Source organism: Electrona antarctica (genome assembly GCF_951216825.1).
Source record: "Electrona antarctica genome assembly, chromosome: 21".
Lineage (NCBI taxonomy): Eukaryota > Metazoa > Chordata > Actinopteri > Myctophiformes > Myctophidae > Electrona > Electrona antarctica.
Genome location: NC_136802.1, coordinates 34262415 through 34282304, shown reverse-complemented (window position 1 = coordinate 34282304; position 19890 = coordinate 34262415). Strand labels below are relative to the sequence as shown.

Here is a 19890-nt window from a genome sequence, read left to right as displayed (position 1 = left end):
ATGATCGATCCGTGAAAAAAAAAAGTTAGAAACACAGAGGCAATCATATTGCGCTGCGTTGTCCCATAGGATTCCATTGTGTGGCGGTTTTCCACTGGCAGGTGATAAGAAGTGGCCTGCACACTCCTCAGTTCAGGGCTCTCCCCAGGTAGGCAGAGGGGGAGTAGCGCCCAGGATTACAGTTTAGGAAATATGTGGAACAGGGTGAAAAATGGGTTACAAAATCGAGAACAAAAAATAAATCAACCAATAGAAACAGATCAGTGATGTCATCAACCAATAGAAACAGATCAGTGACGTCATCAACCAATAGATCAGTTATTTTACAACCAAGGAGTAAAAGGACTCAACTTTTATATTGTTTTAATTTTATTATTTTTTAAATTTTATTCACAGTTTTAATTACATTTTTCTCTCCAGACATCAAAGGCTGAGGCTGTATAAACATATTAGCCAGTAGTTGAGTGGCAGCGAGAGACATGGAGGAGTCACATGAGTGACTTTTTGTATACCGTAGTTTGTAACTTTATTTAAACATTGTAACAGTATGTATAGTTTGTAACTTCATTTAAACGTAAACATCTTATTTATATTCATCGTACCTCAACATGTCAACATCTGAAGCAGTTTGTAACTGTATTTAAACATTGTAACATTTTGTATAGTTTGTAACTTTATATAAACGTAAACATTGTATTTTAATCGTACCTCGACATGTCAACATCTGAAGCAGATTATTAGAAATAATCGGATTATCATTATTTAGCTCATTCGCCGCCGATATCGTCCTTTGACCAGCTTTGAGGGTTTGTGTAAACACAAACACTGAAGAGACAGTTTGAGTGTTTGTGTACACACAAACATTGAAGCCAAAAGTGAGGACGCAAAGTGTGATTGGCCAGAATGAGATGATGTATGATAAGAGCGTCCCACACTTCACACGGGCATATAATATGTATTGGTTACGTTTCATAACGTTCATAACGTTTCATAACTCTGTATCACTCCGGTTGCCGTGCGATGAAGTAAACAGGAGAAAAAGTGAAAAGTGAAAAGTCAGCAGGATGTCTATGGGAATGCGTTTTTGATCAAAACAAGCTTGTTTTCTGGCTCATTTCTATAAACGATATGATCACCGGTTGCAAAATGTATGTTTTGGGTGAATTAAATAATTCGCTGGACTTGTTACATAGCGATTTTCCACTTCCTGATTCTCCATTTCCGAGTGAAATGGCTTTCAACATAGGACGATTCTCCGTTGACATGAACGTCAGCAGTTTGAGTATAAATTCAGCCACCCAATAGAGGCGAATGAGTTCAAATTAAACTGACATGCAGTTATGTCCATGTAACCAGTGTGTGTGTGTGTGTGTGTGTGTGTGTGTGTGTGTGTGTGTGTGTGTGTGTGTGTTAGATGAATTGGAGGTGGCTGTCGGTTTCAATCCCATACTTGAGTTTGTTTTGCTCGAACACGTCGGTCAGAGCGCTCAGATAGTCGCCATGGAGCCGGTCTATGTCGTCCTTACTGGGACTCAACGTCTGGACGACCGAGATAGGCTTACCAACTGGAGAGAGAGAGAGACAGACAACAGAGAGAGAGAGTCTTGATCGAACTGGTAACCTCACGGTTCCCATCCCCTAACCTCGCGTCACCAGGCTTTCCACCTCGGAGGAAAGCCTGGTCTGTGTTTCTAAATCGCAGTGTGATCCGGTCTGGACCGGATTTTTTTTAAAAAGAAAAGAAAAAAAACGTATTCCCGCCTGCTGTTTACGGATTTTTCTGCGTCGCTTTGTTTTGGTCCCCATGTTTTGTCTTCATGGTAACAGACCATATATGGTAACAGGGGGTGTGGTTTATACAGACCTACAGTGTTGATTGGTCGTCTCCATGGCAACAGACCAAAGCTGTACTGAAACACTCCTCTGGCGTGAAACAATGGCAGAGCCACTCCCATGAGGCTTTGCAGCCACTCCTGTCAATCAATCAATTAGTCAATTAATCAATCAATCAAATCAATTAATCAGTCAATCAGTACAAGGATTCCTTTCGACTTTGCTGGTAGAAATCATTCAGCCTCTGGAAGTTACGTATACTGTAACTATGGTTCTATGAATCAGTCAGAGCACACTGTCACTCAGAATCCTGAGTCAGACTCACTGACCCCCCCCCCCCCCCCCCCCCCCCCTTTGTGACCACCGTAAGATATAGCCTCAGAAGTCGTAATTCAGTGCTTAAAGCATTCGGTATTCATAGAACCGTAGTTACACACGTAACTTTGGTTTTGTGCTCTGTGCGTAAAAAAAGTAGTTGAATTACATGTAAAACTACTAGTAATAAAGTACACGTAAATATAGTAGTTATATTACCTGTAGTGAACGTAGAGAGGAGCCGGTAGGATTGTCTATCTGGTCAAATAATTCATTTTCTCCAAAAGAAAAAACTGGAACCAGATCAGCTCTGAAACACAATTATACAACAGGTTGTCTGATTGGTTGAAACAGCCATCTAGCCATGATTCAAACCAGCATCATTGAATGGCAATTCAATGACAAAGAATTCAGCTGCGATTTTCTTAGTAACTGTTGTATTATTGCAATATTACACTCGAGGGGGTGGTTTAACGTAATTTATGCACTTCTGCGTTGCGTGCTGCATGCAGGCAGACTATTGTCTGACGTGCAGTCGACATGAGCACTTCACATTGGGTTCTCTCTGTCTCTGTGTTACTGTGTATGGCTGCACTCACACATTCGAAACATTGGAGCTGTTCTTCCCCCCCTCTCCCCCCAGAACACGGACAAAACACGTGTTCTGACTGTATGTGTGAGTGCAGCCTATGTGTCTCACTTGAGTCGCACATACTTTGGCAACACAGTCCTGCGGGAGTCCATTCTTACAGTGATTCCCAAAGTGGGGACCCCCAGGGGTCCTTGAGGGAGTTCCAGGGGGCCCCCAGCTAAATGATAATAAAGAACCAAATGGACCCTTATGGGTCTGTAACTCAGAGAGTGTACAAATGGACCTGTTAGTGTCCAGTTTTAAATTAACTTTACAATATATATTGGGGTCCCAGAGATAGAAATGACATTAAATGGGAGACCGTAGTCTAATCCAGGTCAAACCTGGAAATTAAATGTGTTGAGAATCAACGAGAGACTACTTTTCTCCTCTACACACACACACACAGCACCGCCTCCAGCACGCGACAGGCCACTCCGACAGCGACAGGCTACGAATATCCATGGGTCCATTTGGTTACATCTGAAGCCTAAATGATCCTCCTCGTCGCCATTGGAGTCAACAAACTCACGTATCGCTATACACGGATCTCGCCGCATAACATAACACCCCCCCCCCCCCCCCCCCCACCCCCCCTTCGATAGTCAGTAATACTTCTATGTGTTCCCCATGTTCCACACAGGGTGTGTGTGTGTGTGTGTGTGTGTGTGTGTGTGTGTGTGTGTGTGTGTGTGTGTGTGTGTGTGTGTGTGTGTGTGTGTGTGTGTGTGCGCGCGCGTGTGCGTGTGTGGCAGGGAGGCAGACAACATACCCGTGTTTCAGAGCCAGTTTGATGAAACCTTTTCTGTTCAGAACCTAAGGGGTTAAAAGTAAAACACTATTATTATTATTATAATTATTTATTATAATAGAGAGAGAGAGAGAGAGAGAGAGAGAGAGAGAGAGAGAGAGAGAGAGAGAGAGAGAGAGAGAGAGAGAGAGAGACAGCGACAGAGACAGAGAGAGATACCTGCAAGGTCAACGCTCCAGGTCGTGCGTCCAGTGCCTCGGGGGCGCCCCCTATAGCGAGAACAGCCACATTACCTCCACCAGGGCGAGACAGGATGTGAGACAGGCTGGACTTATGACTGGACACCAAGCCTGACAGACAGACATGTAGAGAGACGGGTTTATGGACACCAAGCTTGAGACACAGACAGACAGAGTTGTAACCTGTTATCCAACCAGTTGGATTTCTACTACTACACTGTGTGTGTGTGTGTGTGTGTGTGTGTGTGTGTGTGTGTGTGTGTGTGTGTGTGTGTGTGTGTGTGTGTGTGTGTGTGTGCGCGCGTAGTGATGTCGGAAGAGGCTATTGTGAAAGCTTGAAACACACACACACACACACACACACACACACACACACACACACACACACACACACACACACACACACACACACACACACACACACACACACACACACACACACACACACACACACACACACACACACACACACACACACACACACACACACAGTTGAACTATTACCACTATTGTTCCATGGCCAGATGGATTTTTTGGGGCTGTTTCCAAGCATGCATAGAGGTGACAGAAACAACTGCAATTTCTTTTACAATTTAGGCATTTATCAGTTCTTAAAAAGAACTGACCTCATGCTTCCTTCTATGCATGATGAGTCCAAGCTGCTTCTTTTCACCTGACAGGGGGGAGTTTCCCTGGCCAGACATAGCGCGTGGAAGGAACACGTTATTCCGACAAGTTCTTTTCCATCAGCTGGCCAGGGGGAGGTAGTTTAGAGACCAGGATTACTGCATGTTTTTGTGAGGGTACCTACCCTATGGGGACACGGGGAGAACATGCAAACTCCACACAGAAAGGCCCTTTCGCCAACTCCGCCTCGGGTATGGGCACTGATGACGCGGAGGAGAGAACACGCCCCCAGCGGAAATCGAACCCAGGACCTTCTAGCTGTGAGGCGACAGCACTTGTACCGACTATGCCACCGTGCCCCCTATCAGACGCTCTTAATGGACCAATAGGTTGTGACCAGAATTGGCCGCAAATAAAGATTGTTTAGATTAGAATCTGAATCTGGGATTAGTCTCCGCGATAAAAGGATGTTAAGATTTCGACTATCGTTCAAGTCAACGAAATAGTTACTAAATAGCATATACTCTTTTCCAAGTGTCTGTTTCCACAACTGAATGACATGAGTAGCCTACACAATTTTATTTTTTGCTGGTGAAAACCGATTAATCGTGCATCCCTAATATGAACACATCAGAACATGTTACCTATATTAATGTGTTACCTCCACACATGAACATAGGTTACACCAGAACATGTTACCTATATTAATGTGTTACCGCCATACATGAACAGATGTTACATCAGAACGTGTTACCTATATTAATGTGTTACCTCCACACATGAACAGAGGTTACATCAGAACGTGTTACCTATATTAATGCGTTACCACCACACATGAACAGAGGTTACATGATAACGTGTTACCTATATTAATGTATTACCTCCACGCATGAACAGATGTTACATCAGAATGTGTTACCTATATGAACGTGTTACCTCCACACATGATGTATTCTCTGAACATAGGTATCCTGAACCAGAATGGTAACATCAGCAGATGAGATGTTAGACCGGGAAACAACCTGCTGAAGCCTGTGGACTCCGTGCAGAAATTACTGAACCCCCCCGCCACCAATACGCCTGGTAGAGAGACATAGACAATACATAGAGTGAGAGAGTTAATACTAATACAGCTGGTGGAGAGACATAGACAATACATAGAGGTGGTTAATACCAATGCACTTGGTACAGAGACATAGCGAATAGAGAGAGAGAGAGAGAGAGAGAGAGAGAGAGAGAGAGAGAGAGAGAGAGAGAGAGCTAATGCCAATACAGCTGGTAGAGGGACAGACAATACAGACAAGGAGAGAGAGAGAGAGAGAGAGAGAGAGAGAGAGAGAGAGAGAGATAATTACATTGAATCATTCAGTTTTCATAAAAATATGAAATTACATTTTATTAAAATGAATCTAAAACTTAAAGGGACACTTCACCCTTTTTGCAAATAAAATAAATATATGTTAATGACGTTTAGAAGACAGGAGGGCTGTCTTACTGAAACAACATGTAGTCAAGGAAGTAAGTGAGCCCAGTGTCCATGGCATCAGACACTGGGCTGACTGCTAAAATATCTAAAACCACATATTACACATATAAAGACCCCCAGGAAAGTGTTCTAAATCTTCTAAACGTCATTAACATAGGCCATATTTTTTTTACAAAAAGGGTGAAATGTCCCTTTAACACTCCATCGCCCAGGACGAAGTACTTTGTCCTTCCTATTAGTAACGCCCGACGCCCAGGACGAAGTATTGTCCAAAAGACGAAGATTATTGATATGAGAACGGATCGTATAGCTCTATAGCCCAGGCGCGCCTCCTGGGCAATCCTCGGTGACGCGCAAGAGTGAGACGTCATCGAAAAACTCCCTCCTCTGTTTAGCTGATGAAAACGAAAATCTTAAAACGTTCATAACTCGCGATCTAAATCATCCCGTCTTTTTATGAAAAAAGATCCTGTGTTAGACGGTGCTCCGCGGTCCAGTCGCTAGTCTCGATAGATTTATTCTTGTCTCCCGTTGTTGTCGATCGACTCTAGAGTGGTGTGGCTATTGTTAGCTGCTACACACATATCAACAACTTCCGCCGGTCCGTCCGGGAAAGGGGTCTGTGTTTATAAATCATATGGGCGCATTAATGTAATGGATTAAATAACCCCGGGCAATTAAAGTGTTAATATGGTCATATTAAACATCATGCTTAAAGGGTAAGACCACTTTTGTAGAGGTTTGGGTTGTGTAGTTACCTTGCCATGATGTAACTCCAAATGTGGACAAGAAATCAAAAATAATTTCTCCAGTGATTAGAAATTGATAATTCAAAATATGCTCCTCATTGACTTACATTGTACGCTGAAACAGCTCTCAAAGTCACTCTTTTAGTACGTAAACAAACACAAACAAAGTTGTTTCAGACAATATAGAGCAACACCAAAACTCATGTGGTTTTATTTCTTCATAAAAATGGTAACTTCCTGTTGATTTTACTATATGAAGATCTGGATCCGGATCCATGGATCCAGTCCGGGTTTTCTTCTGAATAAAAATGGACAAATCAACAGGAAGTTAACATTTTTATGAAAAAATAAAACCACATGAGTTTTGGTGTTGCTCCATATTGTCTGAAACAACTTTGTTTGTGTTTGTTTACGTACTAAAAGAGTGACTTTGAGAGCTGTTTCAGCGTACAATGTAAGTCAATGAGGAGCATATTTTGAATTATCAATTTCTAATCACTGGAGAAATTATTTTTGATTTCTTGTCCACATTTGGAGTTACATCATGGCAAGGTAACTACACAACCCAAACCTCTACAAAAGTGGTCTTACCCTTTAATAAGACATTATTAACATTAAATGGATATTTCACTTTAAAAAAAAACGTTGTCATTTTATCGTCTACTCAGGCTTAAGTGAACACCCCAGACAGTTAACGTTTCGGGGGAAAGATAAACATTGTGAGCTACTGCTAACATAAGCCTTTTCTTACAATGGAGGTCTGCGAGCGAGGAACCCGGATGTGAAAACATGCTAATCTGCCCTATTCTGGCTGGCGTAGCTAACTACCCTCTATCGCCACCCGGTGGCAGTTAACTTGTTAACATAATAATAAATGAAGGATTTATTTGTATTCATATATTATTATTAATGAATATAAATAAATAAATGAATGTTTAAACTCACCATGAGGATGGAAGCCAAACAGATAATTTCTTTTAGGATCCAAATCCACCGTCTTCGACAACTAGACAGACAGACAGACAGACAGACAGACAGACAGACAGACAGACAGACAGACAGACAGACAGACAGACAGAAAATTCAAATCTAGTTACAGAATAAGTAATAATAGTTGCATTACATTTAATAAACTGTAGGATACAAGGTCAGTTAAATTAAAGAAAGGTTTTTACATATCAATTATTATTCAGTATGAAATGTGAATACATGTAGAGGAATAAATGCTGTGTACATAAATACAATAGGCATTAATATGAGTCAACAAGATTACAATGCATTGACATATCGATACTGATTATAATTTACCGTTATAGGGAAGTAATCTTTAAATTGATCCCAATTTTTATTTTATTCTCTCTCTCTCTCTTTACCGTTATAGGGAAATAATCGATAAAATGATCCCAGAGGCTCCAGTTTCGGACCCACTGCGACCTTCGACCTCCGCTGGTGGGCGTGTCCCAATCCAGCCACAGCCAACCAGCATAGAGCACCGCCAGGATCCACCAATCAGAAACGGCCAAGAGGATGAAGCCTGCAAGACAGCACTGAGCTGGAGAGAGAGACAGGCAGAGAGAGAGAGAGAGAGAGAGATAGAGGGTATATTTATAGCCCAAATACTACTGTACAGTAAATAGCCATTGATTTATTGTTCACAGTCGGCTGTTTGTAAACCGCAGAGGAGCTCTTCTCTCCGCTCAACGTACATTTTCTGTAGCTTCGCCTCCGCCGATCTGCAAGCCCACAACGCGTCGCGGATGCAATACGCTGTGGGCTTGTAGGTCAGTTGTGTTCCCTGCGTTGTGACGCGAGAAACAGCAGCAGAACGCAGAGACAGCAGTGTTTTCAAAGCAGTGCATTACAATGGGTCACAGATGCATACACAGCATTTATTAACATTTAAACAACAATGTAACCTGTGCAAAACATCCAGCCGCGATCGTTCATTAGTTCACCGAGACAACATGTCGTTGTGTTGAAACAAGCAAAAGTGCTATTGCTACCGCTAATCACGAAGACATGTGTAGCTATGCTGCTGTATGGATACACGACCCAGCCCCATCAAACATTACCACGCACACATCAACGCAACTGTATGAGGAGGCTGTACAAGATCGCTCATTAAAACTGTAACCATCAAACCTTCATGATTGATCTATGTAAATGATTTGGCGGTCTGTGTAGTTTTGTAGATCACTCACAGTGCGTTTTAACAGCGGGCGAGCATCGGCTGACACATCGCCTAATCGCCCAGTGTCGCCCGAAAAGATGACTTATTTTAATCTTTTCTGCTGCGTTTCCTCACAGCAGATCAGATACTTTCGCTGTTTGATAACTTTTATTTGTCCTAATGTTGGTGCTAAATGACACTTAAACTCACTGCTAGACCAGGCGGGGAAGATGGGCTGCTTGAGTCCTGAGCAGCACACATGCAACTAGAGGACGCACACACGGGCAGGCACTTGTTATTAAGCGGCAGAGCCGCGGATAAAGTTATTATGAGGATCGGCTTGGCGATTTTTGGCACATTTTGTTGCTCCCCTCAGATCACTTGCAGAGGTTTTGACGGCTTCTGTCATGTCATTCACACCATGGCCATCGCTACAGTGTACACCAGTGGCGTGCACAGATAGACACTAGGGGGTGCTAGAGCACCCCCTGCCCTTTTGGCAATGTGCCCTTTTTTTTTTTTTTTTTTCAAAAATAGCAGACCTACAAGCTCGTAGCGCGCCACTCGGTGGCGCGCTATGAGCTTGTAGATCTGCTATTTTTCAATAGCTAAAGCATAACATAATGCTAACACCAAAAGGGGTTCCCGCCCAAAATAGATTAAGGCAACCGGCCGGTTCCACGCGCTGCACAAGGTGCCCTTTTTTTAACTTGAGCACCTGCCCCTCTAAATGTCTGTGCACGCCACTGGTGTACACACTGTACACTGTACCCCCAGGCCACCCGGCCAACCCTCTTAATTATTTTTTGCGGATCTATCAACAAAAAAAAATTCAAAGAAAATGGAGCTGGGAACTTCTCCTTTGGTCCACCATTTCCTGGGACATGTGAGAATGGCCCATTGTGGCTGTATGGGATTTTTGAGTGGTGCAACCACTCCCTTACGGACTTATGTGTGTGGGTGGGTGCCTGCCTGGCTGGCTGGCTGGGTAGGTAGGTATGAGCATGAAAACAGCATGGTTGTTTTTCACCACCACCTAACACACACACAAACACACACGCACATATTAACTGTATATATGATGATTTCGGGTGTGCCAGTACAGTACAGTGACAGTACAGTAGAGGGTACAGTAGAGGGACCGGCACACAGTAACTCTGTCATTTCTCAACTGTTTCGGACACGGGGCGGCACGTCGGAACCGGCCCCGGCCCCCTGGGCGCGTTCCTGGGGGTCTGGAACTCCGCCCCATGAAAATTGCAAAAACATAATTGTCCGGGTGAAAATCACCCGTGTTTTAGGGTTCTAGGGTTAAAAAACTCCACAAAGAACCTTTCACACACTAACTGTGTAGTCCAAAAAATCCATCTGGCCATGGACCAATAGTAGTAATAGTTTAACTGTGTGTGTGTGTGTGTGTGTGTGTGTGTGTGTGTGTGTGTGTGTGTGTGTGTGTGTGTGTGTGTGTGTGTGTGTGTGTGAACTTTTACCTTTAAAACACAGAGACAGACAGCGATATTAAGTCTTGTGAAATCAATACATAGACTTCACTGAACTTCACTGAACTTCACTCGCGTGCTTTGACCAGCAGCAGCCTGCACGTAGAAGAAACTGCAGTGGTGGATGTCTCTGAGTCAGTCAGACGGACCTACAGGTCCTGTAGCTGTAGGAGCACCAGTGACATGATATGACACCCTAAATACACCAGTTATTAACTTAATGACGCGGAAACTACTGGGGTCCAACATAATTGGAGTGGGTGGGCCGCGGAGTGAAAACGAGGCATCTCTGAGGAGGAGTAGCCTACGGCCCATAATGCAGTGCGATACAGTAGTCTACTTGAATGAAACCCATATATGATTTCAACCGTCCATCTTACAACACATAGCGTAGTAGCCTACTGAAAATAGTTGATTACTTGATTCAATAACAGCCGTGCCCGTAACCGTAACCAATTAAAGCAAACTGCATCGCAAAAGCCGCAGTAAAAATGAAACTTCTCATGACGCTCCCTCGCGCATTTTTCTAATTCGTTACAGTCAAACTTCTCACTAGTGTCTGTCTGTGTCTCTGTGTGTGTGTGTGTGTGTGTGTGTGTGTGTGTGTGTGTGTGTGTGTGTGTGGATGCTATTATACTGCTTGGCTACAAATGTCGGGAGGGGCCTGCAGATTGCAGACATGCCCAAGCCGAGAGCTAAGGCATCGGCCAAATTGATTCTGTTCAGTGTCTGCAATAATTGGCAGTCGCCATATATGGAGAAGGCGATGCTTTCTGTACCCGTGATCTGTATCCTGAAGCACTTGTTGTAGAGTTTTCCAAGTTTGTGCATCCACTATTGTTTGTGTTCAAGAATTTCTTGTTAAATGTGAATGCAATAAAAGGTGTGTGTGTGTGTGTGTGTGTGTGTGTGTGTGTGTGTGTGTGTGTGTGTGTGTGTGAGAGAGAGAGAGAGAGTGAAAGTATCTCTGTTCAACCCAGAGAGACAACAGAGTCTTGTTGAAGATTTTGAATCTGTTCTCTCACTCTCTCTACGTGGGTCTGTCTGTCTGTCTGTCTGTCTGTCTGTCTGTCTGTCGTGTGAGAACTGTATAAGAGTCCCAGTTGCATGGCTATCATTTCCTTTGTTGACTGACAGCATGTTCTTTGGGGTCTGGATGTTCCGAGGACCCCCGGGGACCCCCACACGGTAACTCATTCAGTTACTCAGTTATTCGGTCATTTATTGAGCAATGACAGAGTTAAGGCCTATTCATAGTCTGGATTTTCGGTTGTGAGCTGACGACCGGAGCTGAAATAACGTTGAGCGGTGGTGAGTAAAAACAGAGAGAAGGGCTGGAGCGGTGGTTTGCTCTTCACCGCGGCTCGTGACGTCATGTTGTAGTTCGGTGGTCACCTAACCACCGAAAATCCAGACTATGTATGAGCCTTTACCGTGTGGGGGTCCCCGGAATATCCAGACCACCGGGTATGCACGCGCCCAGGGGGCCGGGCCGGTTACGGCGAGCCGCCCCACGTCCGAAACGGTTGAGAAATGACAGTTACAGTGTGGGGGTCCCTCTACTGTAACCTCAATTGTACTGTACTGTACTGTACTGTACTGTACTGTACTGTACTGTACTGTACTGTACTGTACTGTACTGTACTGTACTGTCACACCTGAAATCATCATATATACAGTTAATATGTGCGTGTGTGTTTGTGTGTGTGTTGTGCACAGGTGGTGAAAAACAACCATGCTGTTTTCGTGCTCAGACGCTTAAGAGTATTTTTTACCCAGGGACAGGAAAGAGAAGGTCCATTGTAATATAAAGTAGGCTATTTAAAATAGTAGTATGGTGCAGTATAGACAGTGTAATATCAAGTATTTTAACTCAGTAGTAGTATTTTTACTAACCCAGGGCCAGGAAAGACAAAGTCCATTATAATATAAAGTATTTTAAATAGTAGTATGGTACAGTAGGCTATAGTGTAATATTAGCTCTGGTCCATAGCCTTACTCTGATTCTGCCTACAGCAGGCAGAATCAGAGTAAGGCTATGGACCAGAGCTAGTGTAATATAAAGTATTTTAAATAGTATTCTATTGTGGTACAGTATAGTGATATAAAGTATTTTAACTCAGTAGTAATAGAGTATTTTTTTACCTAGAGCCAGGAAAGAGAATGTCCATTGCAGAACAGCAAAAGTCTGCAGCCTCCTCCGCAGCGGGACGTTCAGCGGGGCGAACTTGATCTTCATTAGCCTCAGCCTGGTTAATAAACCAGACCGAATCAGCCGTTGGAAGATCTTCATGCCTACAAACAGGCTCCTTGGCCCGGGCAACGCCGGCTCCACGCCTTGTAAAACACCCTGGAAGTCAGTCACGCCGACAAACAGGCTCCTTGGGCAGGGTAGCGCTGGCTCCACGCCTCGGTAAAACACCGTGGAGGTCCTGGTTGTTGTTGTTGTTGTTTGTCTGTAACTCCGTTTAGTTGTTTATTAATACAAAATGAAATGTTTTATTGCAGCGGAGAGAAGTCAAGTGTTCACGCCGACTAACAGGCTCCTTCGGCCGGGCAGAGCTGTCCCCACGCCTCGGTTAAACACCCTGCCTGGAAGTCTCAGTCCGTTCATAAAACTAACAACAACTTGGTGTTTTGTATCAAATTCTAACCGTTTGCTAAGTTTTAAACAACAACAACTGTTTTAAAGTTTATAAACGTTTTAAACTTTAAACAAACAAACACACGTTGTGAACTTGTGAGTGTGTGTGCGTGTCTCCACAGTCCACCACAATGTGTGTGTGTAAGAGTGGGAGGGACCGTGTTGCCAGGTCTTGTGAGATAAAATTGAAATAAGCAACCAGGTCTATGAAAGCAAGCCCAAAAGAAGCCACATCAATAAATCAATTTACAAGCAATTTCAAAGAAAAAACAAGCTCAAAGTCGCGTATAATAATAAGCGGACATGGCACCACTGGGATATTGCTCAACAACACAGCAGATCTACAAGCTCACAGTCACAACGCGTCTCGTCCCTGGCGCGTTGTGAGCTTGTAGATCTGCTGATTTCCCCCCCGCGCATAAATTAGACCTTTTATCAGCAAATCACAGCGCGGGGGCGAGTCTCCTTACAAGCCTCATTGGCTGGAAGCAATGCGTCAACACGGCAGCGCCCCCTAACCTAATGCACACATCACATGTATTGTTTTTACTTGGTTGTTTTTCACCACCTGTGCGCAACCTAACACACACACAAACACACACGCACATATTAACTGTATATATGGTGATTTCGGGTGTGCCAGTACAGTACAGTACAGTACAGTACAGTACAGTACAGTACAGTACAGTACAGTACAGTACAGTACAGTACAGTACAGTACAGTACAGGGTACAGTAGAGGGTACAGTAGAGGGACCCCCACACGGTAACTCTGTCATTTCTCAACCGTTTCGGACGCGGGGCGGCTCGCCGGAATCGGGCCGGCACCCTGGGTGCGTTCCTGTGGGTCTGGGTAAGCACTTTGAGTAAGCACGTAGTGCATAGAAGAGCCGAGCGCTATAAAAATGCAATCCTGCAAGTTTGCGCAAGCAGAGCGTGCAAGTAATGTTGTTTGTCCGGTGCTCCAATGCGTATGTCCCGTGGCAGCGTATGACGTAATGATTAATTTGTGCTTGATATGGCATAGGTGTCAGATTACATACATGTATACATAGGGGCATTACCTTTAATCCACCCGACACTGAAACATATCATTATTACGTCACCATCGAGAGCCAGTTATACCCTGGCATTGGTACATATCTTCATCACGTCATATGCTGCTACAGGACATACGCATCAAACGACCCAAGTAACCACAGTATACTGCTAATCAATTTACAAATTACATATATACATAGAGGCATTTCCTTTAATCCACCCGACACTGAAACATATCTTTATTACGTCACCATTGAGAGCCAGTTATACCCTGGCATTGGTACATATCTTCATCACGTCATACGCAGCTACGGACATACGCATCAAACGACCGAAGTAACCTGCACAGTATACTGCTAATCAATTTACTTGCGCAAGCAGAGCATGCAGCCGTGCAAGTAATGTTGTTTAGATCCCATGTATATTTTAACAAATATGAAAATACCATTACAAACATTGAAGTTAGAGACACTTATTACTCAGACCATGATTTAGTATTGATATCACTATAATCCAAAATGAAGTCAAATTAAAGCAATGTTATTGAAAGTTTAATATAAATAATATTATACTATACGTGATAACATATTATTTTCCAACTAATAGGCCTATACATTTTTTTTTATCTGATATTCATGTTTTATTTTTCTTTGAGAAACTACAAGTGGATCCTACACTTTTAAACTGATGGGACTGTATTTCTTTTATAGATAGAAAATGTTACCATACTTCAAAATACTATTTTTTTACCTCCAAAACCTAGGTACGTAGCACATAGCTAAACCTAAAAATTCAATATTGAAACCGTTATTTCACAGAGAGGCTGAGATTTGAAAGTTGTATTTTCATCCATGTATTTTCATCCTGTATTTTCTTCCATGTATTTTCAGCCTGTATTTACATCATGTATTTTCATCCTGTATTTTCATCATGTATTTTCATCCTGTATTTTCATCCTGCATTTTAATCCTGTATTTTCATCCTGTATTTTCATCCTGTATTTTCATTTGATCCTGTATTTTCATTTGATCCTGTATTTTCATCCATGTATTTTCATCCTGTATTTTCATCATGTATTTTCATCCTGTATTTTCTTTTTTTTTTAACTTAATTTTTATCCCACAATTTTGTAACCCATTTTTCACCCCTGTGTCAATTATCTAATGTGATCCTGGGCTCTGCACACCCTCCGCCAACCTAGTCCCCATATATGGGGGACATGGGGAGAGCAACGGATTTGAACTCATGCTTCCTTCATGCCTGAGTGTCCAAGTTCCTCCTTTGCACCTGACAGGGGGGAGTTTCCCTGGTTGGACGTAGCATGTGGAAGGAACACGTTATTCCAACCAGTTCCTTTCCCCTCCATCAGGTGCCCCGGCTGACCAGGGGGAGGCAGTTTAGAGACCAGGATTACTGCATGTTTTTTGTGAGGGTACCTACCCTAGGGGACACGGGGAGAACATGCAAACTCCACACAGAAAGGCCCTTTCGCCAAACCCGCCTCGGGTATGGGCACTGATGAAACAGAGGGGGAAACACGCCGCCAGCACCCACAGCGTCCCGAGCGGGAATTGAACCCAGGACCTTCTAGCTGTGAGGCGACAGCGTTACCAACTGTGCCACCGTGCCCCCGTATTTTCATTTTTATTATTTAATATTTGTTCTCCACTTCATCTCAGAGAATAATGTTGTTTTTACTGCACTACAATTAAAGTGTTATTTACTTTATCCTACTTTAGTGGTTTTGAAGATTACACTTATTATGGACAAAAATAGAGCCGATTTTGTCAGACACTATTATGTAAATTCTCCATTCATTGTCAATGGGACTTTGTGTATAGGACAAAAATACCAATTTGCTCAGACACATACAGTATGACGTAAATTCTCCCTTCATTGTCAATGGGAATTTAATGTTTGCGTAAGACGGAAATCTACATTAATAGCTCTCAAAAAAATCACACCTGTGTGAAGTGATTGGCGCTCTTATCCTCGTACATCATCATACATCATATACTAGCTAGCCAATCAGAATGTCTGTTGCCTGTGATTGGTTAGCTGATTTGCTTGTTTACATGACGTACATTTTCCCTTCAATGTCAATGGCATTTAATTTACGTCATGAAAAGCGGAATTCTGACGTCATTTCTCCGTTCATCGTCAATGGCAAAACTTGAGACGAGCGGGGGACTATATTTAGCGGACATTTGACCGGAATTCTCTTACCGTGGTCAGTGGCAAATCTTGAGATGTGTGGGGACAAAAGCTTTTTATAGAAGGGGCTTGCGCCCCTTAAAAAGAAGGGAAAAACGGGAAAATGGGGAATTGCAGCCGCCCGAAAGTGCTCTTTGAGAGCAGTTTTGAAGGAGTCTAGGGATACATTTCTTATTAGCCATTGGTAGGGCGTTCCACATTTGAGTGTGAAGTGCTTTGGATAAAAGCGCTATATAAATGCACCATTTTAACTCAACCTGTCTGTCGGACTGCTTCAATACCGTAAAAGACACATAGAAACACAACACCAGAGGACGCTTCATTGAACCCAGTTTGGGCACCAAAATGGGTTTAAATTTGTTCTAAATTGAATGCTCTACCAACAGTCATAAAGAAGTGTGACTCCTTATACTCCTTACGCTCTAAAAGAGCACGTATACAGTTAACGACCCTATAACCCTAAATCTTAATGACCTACCAACAGTCATACAGAACTCATTACGCTCTTAAAAGGCACTTACAGGTGGTTGCATTATATGAAATTGGCCCCTGTAAAAAGTAAACGTCTGTACTCATCAACATAGATTTACCTTTAATTATATTCCATTTCGGGACCAGAAATAGAAATTAGCGTACTGTTTATGCAGACTTATGGGGCGCTATGAAAGTGGCGTCATAAACATAGTGTATGACGTCATCCTGGTCTATATGAGACCGGCGTACGACCGTTACCCCAACAACTTTGTCCGAGGCCGAGCACACAGCGAACGCACTCTCACACACGCGAGCACACAGAGAGGTAACAGGACGAGAGAACAGACGCAGATCAACCAGGAAACATGTCGAGGAATAACTCAACCCCAGCTCGTCTTTCTATGTTCAAGAACAAAGGAAGAGACGCAGTGGAGCTTCGCCGTAAACGCGCCGAGGAGACCGTGGAACTCCGTAAGGTGAAGAAGGACGAGCAGATCTTCAAGAGGAGGAACGTCGTGTCAGATTCCGACTCGTCTCTTCTTCAGGAGAGGAGCCTTCAGGACGCCGCTCATCCGGCCACGGGGGGTCGCTACTGGACCGTCCAGGACATCGTGGCAGGCATCGACAGCGCCGGCGGCAATCCCGACGCGCGTCTCGCAGCCACACAGGCCGCCAGGAAGCTGCTGTCGTGCGAGAGCCACCCGCCCATCGACCAGATCATCGCGGCGGGGCTGGTGCCCCGCCTGGTGCTCCTGCTACAGTGCCACGATGCGCCACAAGTCCAGTTCGAGGCGGCGTGGGCCCTCACCAATGTCGCGTCGGGCACGTCAGAACAGACGGCGGCTGTGGCGTCTGCGGGGGGTGCCGTGGTGGCGCTCGTGGAGCTGCTGCGCTCGCCGCACCCCCACGTCAGTGAGCAGGCCGTGTGGGCGCTCGCCAACATCGCTGGGGACGGTTCCGAGCTCCGGGACCGCGTCATTGAGGCGGGCGCCGTGACGCCGCTGCTCGCTCTCCTCAACGTTACCGATGTATCGGCGACGTTCACGCCCGAGTACCTGCGCACGGTCACCTGGATGCTCTCGAACCTGTGCCACAAGAACCCGTCACCCCCGCTGGACGTGGTGCGCCAGATCCTGCCCGTTATCGCAACCTTCCTGCGCCACTCGGACGAAGAGGTACTGTTCAACGCGTGCTGGGCCGTGTCGTACCTCACCAACGACACGGACGAGCGCATCGGGGTGGTGGTGGCGACACCTGGCATGGTCGAACGCCTCGTCGAGCTGCTGGCGTCCGATCCGATTAGTGTCCTGACGCCGGCTCTGCGGGCCGTCGGGAACATGGTTGCTGGCACGGACGATCAGACACAGGCGGTGCTTGACGCCGATGCACTTCGATACTTCCCGCGGCTCCTCGGGCATCCCAAGCCCACTGTGCAGAAGGAGGCGGCCTGGACGCTCTCGAACGTGACGGCCGGGCGCGACTCGCAGATCCAGGAGGTGATCGACGAGCCCGACCTGGTGCCGCGCCTCATCGCGGTGCTGCGCAGCGGCCACGACCACCGCGCGCAGAAGGAGGCCGTGTGGGCCGTCACCAACCTCACCACGGGGGGAACCAACGAGCAGCTGCTGTTTCTGGTCCAGGCCGGAGTTCTGGAGCCTCTGCTTGCGTTGCTGAGCGCCCAGAAGGACGTCAAAGTGGTCCTGCTGGTCCTCGAGGCTCTCGGTAACATCCTGGCAGCCGGCGAGAGCTACGGGGAGACGGACAGACTGTGTCTGATGGTGGAGGAGTGCGGAGGCCTGGACCGCATCGAGGCGCTGCAACAGCACGAGAACAGGGAGGTCTACAAGACGTCGCTGGCGCTCATCGACAAGTACTTCTCTGGAGGAGGAGGAGAGGAGGAGGAGGTGGAGGCGGCTGCACAGCCGCAGCAGGTGCAGGCGTCGCCCCCTGTGGCTACCGACAGTTACTACGCCGCCTATCACATGGGAGGGGAGGAGGGGAGGAGCACCACCTTCAACTTCTGATTGGTCAGTTACCTCTTTCCTACCACTCATGAGCACGGCACGAGTAACGTTCCGTGCCCGGCCCTCTCTGCACGTGAAACACCATGGAAGCGCTCACACAGAATCCCGATCCGCCATCTTTGAGCCAGTCTGGAGCTCCTCCGGTGCTGCTAGAAGCGCTAATATGCTAACCGTGAGGCAGCAAAGACTTTTCATTGGGGTCCAAATATCGCCTAATTGCCATTCCAGGTGCAGATGGAGAAAAGATTCTGAGAAAATCGCTGCTAAAGATTGTGGTTATAAGAGGAGTGAATGGTGGGGACATTCTTGGATTGCCCACCATTGCGGAATGAAATCGTCTCCTACGGAACAGACACCCGCCTATACGGTTAGTGGAAGCAAGGCTAGGAGGGGAGGAGCCTCCCATGTGAGATTGTCTGTCCAATCACTAATAATGTAACCATATACTGTACTGTCAGGACCTGTAATTTATTCAAGGGGCAAAACTACCCCGCAGGTCTTGAAGTTGGTGAAAAAGTTGGTGAAAAAGCTAAGGGATTCTCTCGCAGACTATTTTTGGACCACCCTCCGAGGCATGAATTTTGTAATTGCGACCAGTGACGACCACCTTCCGCCCGGGTGTGAAGTGACAAGATTTCATACCTGTCAAAATATCCACCTTCTGCACCTTCAAACTTCAGTGCTCTGCGCTATAGTGTCTTTTTTTTGCCAGGTGCGAAGCAGCCTGGCCTACATTTGCACCCACCACTATTGACGACCGTAAACACGACTCTAAACACGACCTAGTCATGACTGATTGGCTACCTCCTAGCGACCTTACTAGCGACCTAGTCCCGATTGGCTGCCTCCTAAGCCAATAGGAGTCTGAATGGCATAAAAACCCATACTCTGAACGCCGCAATGCGGAGCGACTGGCAACAGCAGCTAATGTTATGAGCTAACTGGAACGGTGGATGGTGTGAATGGGCACAAAGGGCCCAGTGCATTGTGGGAGGTGAGCAATGATGCTGAAGTTTAGTTTTTTTGTTGGATTCTTTTTTTTTTTTTTTTTCTAAATTAAATCAAGCAGGCATTGAGAAGGAGAGAGAGAGAGAGAGAGAGAGAGAGAGAGAGAGAGACGGGGGACGAGCAATGGAACATGAAACGTGGGATGCTGGATGTCATGTTGTATCAGGCCACAGGGGGCAGTGTACG

The 19890-nt window shown here is 45.3% G+C and overlaps 2 protein-coding genes across 3 annotated transcripts; one reads left to right on the top strand and one right to left on the bottom strand.

The window, feature by feature from the left end:
- Positions 1-504: 504 nt before the first annotated feature.
- mogat3a (monoacylglycerol O-acyltransferase 3a) lies at positions 505-13108 on the bottom strand. Of its 2 annotated transcripts, XM_079491542.1 has the most exons (10): positions 12676-13108; positions 12446-12549; positions 8005-8183; positions 7577-7637; positions 5333-5476; positions 3750-3880; positions 3552-3595; positions 2368-2458; positions 1865-1973; positions 505-1565 (listed from the first exon to the last, which is right to left on the bottom strand). In XM_079491542.1, the coding sequence occupies exons 2-10, from the start codon at positions 12537-12539 to the stop codon at positions 1411-1413; spliced, it is 1008 nt and encodes a 335-aa protein (XP_079347668.1). In that variant the 5' UTR covers positions 12540-12549; positions 12676-13108; the 3' UTR covers positions 505-1410. The 2 variants fall into 2 exon arrangements, with proteins under 2 accessions (XP_079347668.1, XP_079347667.1); XM_079491541.1 differs by having other exon boundaries at positions 12446-13108.
- A 3929-nt stretch (positions 13109-17037) lies between these two features.
- Positions 17038-18696, top strand: LOC306914347 (importin subunit alpha-1-like; the record flags this gene model as incomplete). Its single annotated transcript, XM_079491343.1, has 1 exon — positions 17038-18696. One exon carries the CDS (start codon positions 17038-17040, stop codon positions 18694-18696), a length of 1659 nt encoding a protein of 552 aa, XP_079347469.1.
- Positions 18697-19890: the final 1194 nt, after the last annotated feature.